This window comes from Lutra lutra, chromosome 8, assembly GCF_902655055.1.
Source record: "Lutra lutra chromosome 8, mLutLut1.2, whole genome shotgun sequence".
NCBI lineage: Eukaryota > Metazoa > Chordata > Mammalia > Carnivora > Mustelidae > Lutra > Lutra lutra.
The window spans coordinates 14,285,748-14,298,228 of NC_062285.1; the positions used below are offsets into that span (position 1 = coordinate 14,285,748).

The following is a 12,481-nucleotide window of genomic DNA, read 5'->3' on the forward strand; positions in this document are numbered from 1 at the left end:
TATATTCTTTCTTTAACATTTGCCCTTCTAAATACGAATCTACCATTTCTCAGGTGACCATAAAGGCGACATTAAGAAAGTCAACCAGGGGCACCTGGGTGGCTCAGTGGGTTAAAGCCTCTGCCTTCCGCCCAGGTCATGATCCCAGGGTCCTAGGATCGAGCCCCACATTGGGCTCTCTGCTCAGCGGGGAGCCTGCTTCCCTTCCTCTCTCTCTGCCTGCCTCTCTGCCTACTTGTGATCTCTGTCTGTCAAATAAATAATTTTTTTTTAAAATCTTAAAAAAAAAAAAAAGAAGAAGAAGAAAGTCAACCAAAGGAGGAATGTACCTTGCCTTAGATATATTCTCATTTCCAGAAATTATGCCAGAATTTTAGTGTTCTTTAGTATTTGTTTAGAATGATATTGCTTGTCTTTATCAATGTCTGAAATCCTACTCAGCTGCTACATAGCACACCTGGATTTAGGTACTGTAAACCTGAGTAACATTATCCTTGGAAATAAGATATACTAATGTGACAGCATTACAATATGCTAAATACTATCTTATTCTAAACTTAGAATTATTCTAAATATGATCACACATCTTCCCTCATTTGCTGTTTCAACTGAACAAGAAAAAGAATTCAAGTATAAATTGGTCTCAAGTGAAAGAATGAATGGAGAATTTGGGAATAAAAATTCTAGCTGAACTCTGCTACTATGCAATGGTGTAACCTTCAATCTTACATGGAGCTCCCCCTCTTCTATCACATGTATATTTATGTCTACAGAAGTCTTTGAGTTTGAGAGTGTCAGAAGAAAATAATCTCTGTATTTTACAGTTTAAAATACTGCAATTGTTAGCAACCTACAAGATTTTTCCATTTAAATGTCCCCAAAACACATCCAAACAATACTTTCATTTCCTTAAGATCTCACTTCATTTCTTTAACGTTTACATTTATGGATGCGCCATTTTACCACTTCCCTGGAATCTCAAGTTGAAAACAACAGAATTCTCTATGATTCCTCCCTATCTTCTAGCCCTAAGCAAATCATAAGCTTTGTATACCACATGTGCCTAAAGTCTGTAAGGCCAGCCAATCCCTTCTTTGATATATGACTCAAAAGCTTTTAACCTTTGTTTAATACAAGTGAAACCTTCAAACATTACATATTGTAAATCTTTAGTGTCTCTACTAATAAAATGTAACAACTCCTAGATCACATGGTGGTTTTGAGGCTTAAAAACATATACACTAAAAGTCAGTCCTTTGAAAACAGCATAAAATACCTTAACATATTAAATATTATTTATATAATAATACATCACAAAAGAAAATATGATGGAATATTAATTTCAGAGTGTAGAAACCTTAACATAAAATTCGGTAGCTATAAGAAGAAATATTTGGATACAATTTTTTCATCTGTATTTATTTTTTAAAATACCCGAACATCAAAGTCAAAGTCAAACAGCAGCATGAAGAAGTATCTGCCAATGTAAAGAAGCTCATTTCCTTAACAGAGAAAAAAAAACTCTTATCCATCGGCAGGAAACAAACTGCTAATAGAAAAGTGATAGACAAAAGATAAGAAAATAATTCTAAAACTGTAACTAAGAATAACCTCTCTCTTCTCCTTCTCATAATTTTGGCCCTAGTATTTCTTCATTAACTACTATCCAAACTTCTAACCTTCACATACCTGTAACTGTGCTCTAGAAATATTTAATTAAGGTGGCAATGATCGTTCAGAGAAATCAGAAAACAGGAGAAATAGAGTGGCAAGGAGACGACTGGGGAAAAAATAGCTGTGCGTATATTTGTACATCACAGAAACAAAATATGGACAAATATGCCACAAATCAGCTTCTAAGATATATTGTTCTCACAGGCCACCCACCCTCCTACCCCTAGTCAAAAATATATTTAAAAATAACCTGTACACACATGTGAAATAAAGTCTTTTTTTTTTTTTTTGAGGATTTTATTTATTTGACAGAGAGAAAGAAGGAACACAAGCAGGGAGTGGGAGAGGGAGAAGCAGGCTTCCTGCTGAGCAGGGAGTCTGATACAGGGGCTCCATCCCAGGACCCTAGGGATCATGACCTGAGCTGAAGGCAGACTCTTAATGACTAAGCCACCCAGGCGCCCCTAAACTCAGTATTTTAATAAAGTAAAAAAAATAAAAATAAAAAATAACCTGTACAATATAAATGTACTTAGTGCCACAGAGCTATATGCTTAAAATGTTATATGGTAAATTTTATGTATATTTTGCCACAATAAAAAAAGTTAAAAAAAGAAAAAACTCATGTCAATATCCATATTACAGAAAGTAGATTGCCAACATCTGCATACTTTCAATATATATTACACGGCATTTACATTTCCCATTTATACACGTATGATGAAAGAGTTTCATTTTCTCACCCAAAATTTCCTTGTAAAATTTGCTTTCATTTTCTACTCTGCTAAGGTACTATGTATTAAACTATTAAAATATTAGTGGAGGGATAATATAGGATATTCACTTCTAAGATGATGACTGAATTTTTTTTATGCACGTTTACTGTTTTGAAAGAAAGAAAACTCAAGACTAAGCCAAAAGGGAAGAAGTGAGTGCTAGTGTGCTAGCACATGCATGCACAGATATATGCATAATTTATAAATTTTAATCCCAAGGCAGTTAATACAAACAGTTCTCCAGACTCTTAATATTCAAATCCTGTAGCTCAATCTAGTCTAAAATATCTTAAATTAATACTGAATTTAAGCTCTTTTACAAGCCTACCCACATCCCCTGGGTACAAACATGAGAAACAAACCAAAGTAGCCTCCTCTACATTTGCAGTGTTCCAACTTTACACCTAGCTTCCAAGCATGACAGCAAAGGGGAGATTCCAATAATGTTCAAGGAGAGTAGAATAAAAGTCAGTTCTGTCAGTCTGCTCTACTCCCTCTTGATCAGAAACCCCAAATAATTGAGAATGCAACAGATCTAGCAATAGCACCTGTCAGATCAGCCAGTTAGGGAAATCTTTAAGACTCTAGTTGATTCCTAAAAACTCATAAAATTTCTGAAAACCAGATACAAAATCAAATAATGGTCCTCTAGGAAAGGAACTACCAAATTTCAGAGGAATCGTTTATCCCGAGCAGAAAGGGATGAAGAATTCAGGCCATTCAGTATGTTTGCAAAATGACCCACAAACACCTAATTCTGCCGTACTAAAAAAATGAACATGGGCAACAAATAATCTCCTTCCTAAAAGCCTACTGGGGAAGGGAATGGCGAAGAGGAGAGGGTGGTACACAAAATATATACAATTTTTTATTTTTTGTAAATTGCTAGAATTATAGCCACATCTACATAAATGCACTAATATATATACATATTTTGAAACAAAAGATTTAAAGTATTTACAAATTATTTTCTAAACCAACTCTATAAAGCATATAATTTTTTTAATTTTTAAATATTCATTCAGTAGTAAAAGCAAGACAGTCTTCAAAATAAAATTTATAGTATTGGTCTAGGATTCAAATGGCTTAACTGATGAATAGCCATGTTAAGTTTTACTGTCTTCTTAAATACAGCCTATTCCACAGATAAAATTCTGCCTCAAGCTTAGTATAATTAATACTAAATAAACATTCTTTGAAAATTGTAATGCTAGTTACTAGCTAAGAGAATCCACGAAGAAAATTATTTTTATTAACTTATTTCCTATCTGAAATATTTACTGGATAAATTATTTCAAGTTAATACAATTTATATATGCTTACCTTGACACCATGGCCCACATCATCCAGAACTGTATAGTCAATAGGTTTCCGAATATACCTTACAGGACGCTCCATATTTGCAGGTGCTATTATTTTGTGAGTTCTTGATGTATTCTTATTTGTTGTCAAAATACCAATCTCTCTCCGAGCCACTTTCTCTTTATGAATGTCCACAGTCTATATTTTTAAATGTGAACAAAGAAAATATTATTAGGCATAGTATGTTAAATAATGTCCATATACATTGGGCCATATACAATGGTGGACCACAGGACAGTATATTGTATGTCTGTTTTCTAGTGAATGCTGTACTTTTCCCTTCAAAATTAAGGAAATTAATATCCTTGAGACTCAAAACAGGGAATATCTAAAGATGATTAAAAGCATCAACTGATTTAACAGACTTGGTTCCAAGGCAATTTCCAGGAAAGCAATTTTCATTCCTAAAAACTCAGTGTGTATGGAAAGGGAGGGAGGGAGGTCCTGCTCTGAGAAGCTTAAACTTTATTTACTGGGGATACAGACCAGGAAGAAAATCAATCAATTACAATACAGTGAGGTAAGTACTACAGTGACATACATATGCACAGTGTATTTGAAATTACTCCAAAGGTGTTCAAAGCCAAGATACCTAACTAGGTTGAGAAAGGCTCACTTAAAGACTTTATAGAGTTTATAGGTTTTTAAGGATGATCAGAAGAGGTAAATAAGGAAATTATTCAAGGCAATTATGCATGTTGGAAACAAAGGTCTAAAAGAAGAGATGGTAGGTTAGAGCAGAGATTATGAACTGGCATCATGCAAGCCTGCCTGATACTGTACTTTATGGCTTAAAAAAATTTTGTTGTTGTGATTTAGCTACCAACATTTAAAACTATATAGTAGTGGTGCCTGGGTGGTTCAGTCAGTTAAGCATCTACCTTCAGCTCAGGCCATGATCCCAGGGTCCTGGGATCAAGCCCCATGTCGGGGGCTTTCTCCCTCTCCCCACCCTGCTCATTCTCTGTCTCTCAAATAAATAAATAAACAAACAAATAAATAAAATCTTTTTTTTTTTTTTAAGATTTTTATTTATTTGACAGACAGATCACAAGTAGGCAGAGAGGCAGGCGGGGGGGTGGGGGCAGGCTCCCCGCCAAGCAGAGCGCCCGATGTGAGGCTCGATCCCAGGACCCCGAGACCATGACCCGAGCCGAAGGCAGAAGCTTCAACCACTGAGCCACCCAGGTGCTCACAAATAAATAAAATCTTAAAAGGAAAAAATCCCTCTAGTAGAGGTGTTGAGGACAGACAGAACAAGAGCCTGGCAATGACGGCAGTCTAGGTGGAGAAGAAGCAAGGATGTGAACTGAAGAGGGCAGAGGGGTATTGTCAGAAAAAAATAAGTTTAATGTTAATGCTTATTTAAGAGTCTATTTCCAGAATTTAAAAAATGGATTGGGAAAGAACCTGTAATCAAAAATGTTCTCTGAACTCAGAAACAAGGTAGAGAAACAACTCTCCTTCAAGGTCCATCCAGTGTTTTTGCACATCTTACAATGAAAGGCACTGCTCCTTCTGTCCTAGATATTTATATAGTAAATTGCCTTAGAAATACAGAGTGTCTTCCTGGAGAGCAAAAGGCAGGTTAACTGTCCAGTGTAATAAAAATAATGTCAGCCCTGGGGCAAAGGTCACAAAGGTTTATTGCCCATTATAAAAGGTCTGGTCCCCGGCTCTCTACTGGGCAGGGAGCCTGCTTCCCTTCCTCGCTTTCTGCCTGTCTCTCTGCCTACTTGTGATCTCTGTCAAATAAATAAATAAAATCTTTTAAAAATTAAAAAAAAAAATAAAAAAAGGTCTGGTCCCCTAGACTGGGAGTTCCTTTCCTGTAATGCGCCAACTCTGTGCAGATGTCACTCGGCTCTCTTTTCAGTACCCTATGGAAAATGGGGCTAGTTTTCTGGCACAAATGCTGACACTGGCTACTGCTACTGCCATGAGCAATGACATCCTGCATCTTGCCCAAGAGTCTCATGTCTTTACTAGTATCTATGAAATTGTGGCAGGCTAATTTCTTAGCTTGCACGAAAGGTAAAATCTTAAACTCTTCACAATTTTTGACAGTTTTAGCAATTAAGATGGAATACTGACAGTTTCTAGAAATGGAATGAAAGACTAGTTAACAGGAATCAACAAAAGTCCATGGGAATCATGAGTGAACATGCTGACCAAATGGGATGGTCAACCAAGCAATGAATGGTCCTCCACTTTACTGCCTACTAAGAAAGGCTAAATTAAGGATGTAGTTTCAGGTTGAATATCATTTTGTAGGTTCAAAGACAGAAGTCTGAATGATGACTCAGCTACCATCAACTTTCCTCAACCTGACAGTTGGCCTCAGTAGGTCTGCCCTGTGAACAACTAGTACTAAGATTTATCTGACAAAGGGAGTGGGAAACACAAAGGAACATTCCTCTTCAGATAATGTTACACCCAATGTTACACTGGGTGCCAAAGGAGAAAAACTGCAACCACTGTGGTCAGAACCAGAAGAATCTTCAGAACTTCAGTTCGTTTGCTAAGGAAATGTGGGGATGGGACACATAATGCTCATTTAAAAAGACAGCAAAAGGGGCGCCTGGGTGACTCAGTGGGTTAAAGCCTCTGCTTTCGGCTCAGGTCATGATCCCAGGGTCCTGGGATCGAGCCCCGCATCGGGCTCTCTGCTCAGCGGGGAGCCTGCTTCCTCCTCTCTCTCTCTGCCTGCTTCTCTGCCTACTTGTGATCTCTGTCTGTCAAATAATTAAAATCTTTTAAAAAAAAAAAGACAGCAAAAACTGTATCTTTGGGGGGGGGGGCGGTTAACTGAAAAGCTATCTTACTGCTCAGACCCTCCTGCAGGCTATTTTGTCAACATTCAATCCACTCAAGATGAATAAAAGAGGGCACCTGGGTGGCTGTCAGCTGAGTGTCCAATTCTTGATTTCAGCTCAGGTCATGATCTCGGGGTTGTGGAATTTAGCCCCACATCAGGTTCCACACTCAACAGGATGTCTGCTTGGGATCCTCTCTCTCCCTCTCCCTCCGCCCCTCCCACTGTGTTCTCTCTTTCTCTCTCTCAAATAAATAAATAAATCTTTAAAAAAAAGATGAGTAAAAGATCTCGGCATTTTTTGGCAATGGGTCCGGTCTACTACAAGAGAGCTTTACCCATCACCCTCCACACCCCACCCCAGAAATTTCACTAGGATAAACTACTGCAGGCACTGACTAGTCTTCAGGCTCTTACTGTACTGAACTGGGTTTAAAATGATGATGAAGGTAACTCACTAGAGAATGAGAAACTTGCCCAAAGAAATCTAGGTAAGTTCTTGCTGTCTGACCTTCTAGCCTTGGAAAACTCCTCTAATTCTTATGTTGAAAACAAGAAAGAATTTAAGAGATGTTATCTTGACAATGGAGTAGCAAACAGTCTACATTAGGTAGATGCCTAAAAACAATGCTGTCACTGAGCAGATCTTAGCCCAAGTCATCCAAAGGGCACAAGCTCATTTCCCTGGTCAGAAAGCAATGTGGCTGTGGCTGCTGAATGGCCGTACTGATAACCTTGCCACAGAACATGGGACTTTGGGTGGATCAAAAATACTACAGGCTTATTCGATTGCTCAGCATGCAGCTAACGCACTGCTCAAAACTCAAAGGAAAAGCCCCTTGTTTACAGGTGCAGAGCTGCTCCTTCCCAATCTCCCCATAGCCTAGCCTCAGCTACTTTACAGAAAAAGATAACTGGGGGTGGAGATGAGTTTTCCTAGTTCCCCAGGGGAATTGAAGATGAAACATATCCAAGTACGCTACAACACTAGGAAGGGGGGGGGGGACTCAAAATCTTACTGCTGTTAGATACAGGAGCTCACATCACCTTAATACCCATTTTGTGGAGGGAGAGGGTACACGCTTTCAGCGACCAAAGTTTGGGTGGGATTCATAGTGGGGGAAAAGGTAACTAACTCATAATATTCACTTGGTATCTTTGGACCAATCCAGTGTATTATTGTTGTGGCTTCCACCACTGAATATATAATTTACTGATGTTTTACACACCTGTACTGTGAATCCCCCTAAGTGCGAGAGGGGATTATGCCAACTGGGAAGAGCTACCAGTGTAGCTAGTAGCTACACTTTCTACCAGTGTAGGAAGCACTGGTAGCTTTAGCATCCCAAAATCCTTATAACCCCTTTGTGTACAAGTCTCCAAGCACAGATGATTTTACTGACTGGAGTCTCTGGCAAGAGGCGCAGCCTCCACCAAGGTGTCCCTTGGTTTTTGGATTCAGTGCCTCCCTGACATAGCCACCAGGAGCACTCCTTTTGCAGTTTCCCATGTGAGGATGGGTCAACTCAAACTCAATGACTGATAAGGTGGTAAGAGCCTAACAAGCTTCTCTCATCACAGTAAAGTGGTATACTGAAGAATGTAGCCAGCGTGGCCCCTATGGTATTACAACTTTAAATGAAAAAGTGGCAGTTATCCCTTTGGGGAAATTTTACCCTCCAATCCGCTTAAACCAAAGTCGCTGGCTCATTGAGGCCCCTGATTCACAGAGGATCCCATAAATGCCTGGGCCTGGTTCACTAATGAATGATTCAATTACACTGAAACACTATGGTGCTCTGTGGCCTACTATGCTGTTCAATTTCAAGGCCAGCTACACAGAGCTGAAAATGGGTGTGGCTGGTTTGCTCTGTGGGCAGAACTCAAGGATGTTCTCATAGATGTGAGCAATATTCCTCTTCACAAACCTTCTTATATTTTTACTGACTCTGGGTCTGTTACCAATGACCTAGCTGTTTGGTCTACCACTTGGAAAACTACAGACTGACATTAAAAACTAGCCATAAACTGTGGGGACATAGTGCAGTTGCTGATCAGATCATCTAAGTCACAAATATAGATGCCCATGGTAAAGGACCATTGTCTGATGAGATCAAATGGTATGAAGCTGCTGATCAGGCCTGTACTGCCCAGACTGCCATTACTGCTGCAGGATCTATCAATACATGAACCACTGCAGAACAGAGTAAAGATATTCCTGATGCAGAGGAACTACTGCATCCCACACTTGTAATTCCCAGAAGACCCATTTACCTCAATGACAGAGGCCATATCTCTTGCTACAGACAAACTGGTTACATCAGATCTCTGACACCCCCCCCCTTCAGGCTATTAGAGGTGCCTTACCACTGATGACACTTTCTCAGATATGATATTGCTATTCCAGTCCAATCAGCTGACTCCAGTCACACCAGTTAACCTCGACGTAATCAGTGCCATGTTTTTCACTTTCCAAACCATCTGCAGTCTGATAATATGTTTTTATTCTAGAAGTCACTAACAATGGGCTATTAGTCAAGGTATTGATGGCCTTCCACACTCCCTACCATCTACAGACATCTTGCACTGCTGAGTGCTTAACAACCTCCTCAAAAATCAACTCAAAAACTCAAACAAGCAATAACTGAATTCAAAAAGGGACAAAGGATTTGGTTAGATATTTGTCCAAAGAAGATATACAAATGGCCAGTATGTACATGAAAAGATGCTCAACATCACTAAATCATCAAGGAAATGCAAATCAAAACCACAAGGAGATGGGGTGACTGGGTGACTCGGTCTTTTTATTTTGGCCCAGGTCATGCTCTCAGAGTTGCGAGACAGAGCCCCACATCAAGCTCCATGCTGGGTCTAGAACCTGTCTTCCCTCAGCCTCTCCCCCTAGTCTCTTTCATCCCCCCACCCCCTCGCCCCCCAATACCACTGTCTAAAACACACACATACAAACAAAAAAACCCACAATGAGATATCATACCCATCAGGATGGCTACTGTTTGCCAAGAATAAACAGAAAATAACAAGTGTTGACAAGGATATGGAGAAACTGGACACGTGCACATTGCTGGTGGGAATGTAAAATAGTACAGCTTCTGTGGAAAATAGCATAGTGGTTCCTCAAAAAACTAAAAATAAATTATATGACTCAGCAATTCCACTGCTGGGTATATACCCAAAGAACTGAAAACAAGGTCTCTAAGAGGTATCTGCACACTTGTGCCCATAATGCCATTATTCTCAAAAGGCAAAAGGCAGAAGTAACCGAAGTGCCTCTGATGGAAGAATGAATATCAAAACAGTGTGATATATATACACTATGGAGTATTATTCAGCCTTAAAAAAATTTAGAAATTCTGACACATGCTACAATATGAATGAATCTTGAGAACATTATGCCAAGTCAAATAAGCCAATCACAAAAGGACAAATATTACATGATTACAATTATATGAGGTACCTAGCACAGTCAATTCATAGAAACAAAGTAGGATTATGGTTGCTGGAGTCTGGAGGGAGAGGGCAACGGGAGGTACTGTTTAATGGATACAGACTTTCAATTTTGCAAGATGAAAAGAATTCTGAAAATTTGTTGTACAAACTTTGAATGTACTTAACACTACAGAGCCTAACACTTAAAAATGGTTAAGATGGGGGGAGGGGGCATGTGCACTTGGCTGGCTCAGTTGGTAGAGCTTGCGACTCTTGATCTTACAGTTATGAGTTCGAGTCCCGTGTTGTGTGCAGAGATTACTTAAAAAATAAAATCTTAAAAAAACTGGTTAAAATGCGAAATTTTATGTCCTATGTATTTTACAATTTTAAAAAAAATTAATCAACTCCGAAAGATTTCTGACTATACCTCCTTGGTTCTTCCTGGTTCACACAGATCAAACAGCAGTTTGGTCCCTGAACATGGATGTCCCTAGGAAGAGACCATCTCCTCCTCTTTGCCACTTGCGATCTGTCCTGACCATTCCCAAGCATGATGCTTCCTTCTTTCCTCTAATGGAAACCCCAAGCTGGCCTGATAGGTACATCCTCTGAATGTCAGCCTAGATAAAAGAAGGTCTTGGGAATTCTAACTTAATTCTGCTTCATCCACCTGAATTTTCTTGTTGGATTTCTTCGGTCTTAGATAATAAAAATAATGACCATCAGTTAAGAAAATATACTCCTCATCAAGTCCCCTTTTAATGAATCATGTGGCCCAAAACAAGAGACATAATGGGGTCTCTGTAAGTTTAATAAAAATGCCCTTGTCCTTCTTCCATTGCAGACAAAAGGACTGGGTAAGAGTCAGGGATGACTGGTGAAAAGGGAGAAGTTAGCTACTGGTATGGGACACTCATTTTGTGAAGTGGAAGAACTCTGGTACCTGCGGATTAAACACTTTAGACCTCAGGAAGTAAGAAAGAAGGACACTAGTGATCTCTGTCTTTGAAAATCACCCCTGGAGCTTTTCTCACAAAGGAAAATTCCCTGATGTAGTTCTCCCACACATTGCAAGTGCCTTAAATTGAACTGCTGCTGAGTCTGCCATACCCTGCTGTACGGCTCTGATCACAACAGGATCACCATTCCCTTTAACCTCAAGGAAAAGTCTTTAGGAAGCAGCAGAGGGTGATCCTAGCTCCTGCTAGGAAAACACCTGCCCTTACCTCCAAGGTGTCTTTCCTACTCCCCACCCCTACTCTTTTCTATAGCTATCATTTAGTCATTCCTAAGGCCAGATAAATGCTACCTGGTTGATGGCACAGATATACAGGGAAGATTGGATTGACTGCCTTCAGGTAATCCTTCCAAAAACAATCATTTTTTGTACTGAACTGTGGCCTGTAAGACCTACCAGCTCTTCAGGAGGCAACACTGGAGAAACTCTCAGCCTGCACTCCTTCACTTCCATCTTATCTTGGGAAAAGGGGACAACTGTAAACACCACATTCTGCACCTTGGAGGTGGTCATAAGAGACCTTTAAGTGTTTAAGCACCACAAGGAGATCATGTAGTCTGCAGACAACTGCTCTTTCCAAAGTAAGGCTATTCTGCTTTTTCCATGCCAGTAGGGCTCTCACAAACATGGTGAACATTCCTAAAACCTGCCGGATTTTCTGCAAGAGGTGTGGCGAGCACCAACACCACAAAGTGACACTGTACAAGAAAGCAAAGATTCTCTTTATGCCCAGGGAAAGCGGCATTATGACAGAAAGCAGCATGGCTTGGCTGTGGTGGGCATTACTAAGCCTATTTTCTGGAAAAATGCTAAAAACTACAAAGATTATGTTGAGGCTTGAATGCGTGTTGAGCCCAACTGCAGATGCGAGAGAATGCTGGCTATTAAGAGATGCAAGCATTCTGAACTGGGAGAAAGTAAGAAGAGAAAGGGCCAAGCAATCGAGTACTAAGCTTCATATTTGTTATATTATGAAGACAAAAAAACCTTGAGGCTATGTTCAAGAAGAAAAGTAAGGCTATTCTTAATTACTGGGTGGGGGGCGCTGGGGTGTGCACAGTGTACCTCTCGTGAGGATAACTGATTTGTTAATTATGTGCAGTCTGAGGCAGTTATCCCTAAAATGGCAGCCATCAAATTAGAAAAAGTGGTTTAAAATTTGTCCCTGATTTCAGCTGAGGAGATCAGTGATATCACCTCAGCTCTGGGGCCATTCAGGTCTGTCTCAAAATCCAGTTTGGCCTTTGGCAAAGCCACTTCAGGCAGACCCTGAAGGTTAATAGCACTTGTTCAGCTTCTTGGGTCTAAGACACTATGGAGCACAGCTGATGTCAATGTTGCAGTTTGGCCTCATCCTGCTACCCTGTTGATAATATGTAACCATAA

General features: G+C 39.7%; 1 protein-coding gene and 1 pseudogene across 10 annotated transcripts in view; one reads left to right on the forward strand and one right to left on the reverse strand.

Annotated features, from left to right (window-relative positions):
- The window catches only part of ABI1 (abl interactor 1), a 119,632-nt gene that overhangs the window by 25,505 nt on the left and 81,646 nt on the right, over window positions 1-12,481 (reverse strand). For all 10 annotated transcript variants that reach the window (XM_047740177.1, XM_047740174.1, XM_047740175.1 and 7 more), the window contains exon 3: window positions 3,774-3,950. In XM_047740177.1, coding sequence (XP_047596133.1) covers window positions 3,774-3,950 — 177 coding nt within the window. The remainder of the gene's footprint in view (window positions 1-3,773; window positions 3,951-12,481) is intronic.
- On the forward strand, window positions 11,577-12,047 carry LOC125106322 (60S ribosomal protein L36a-like; annotated as a pseudogene).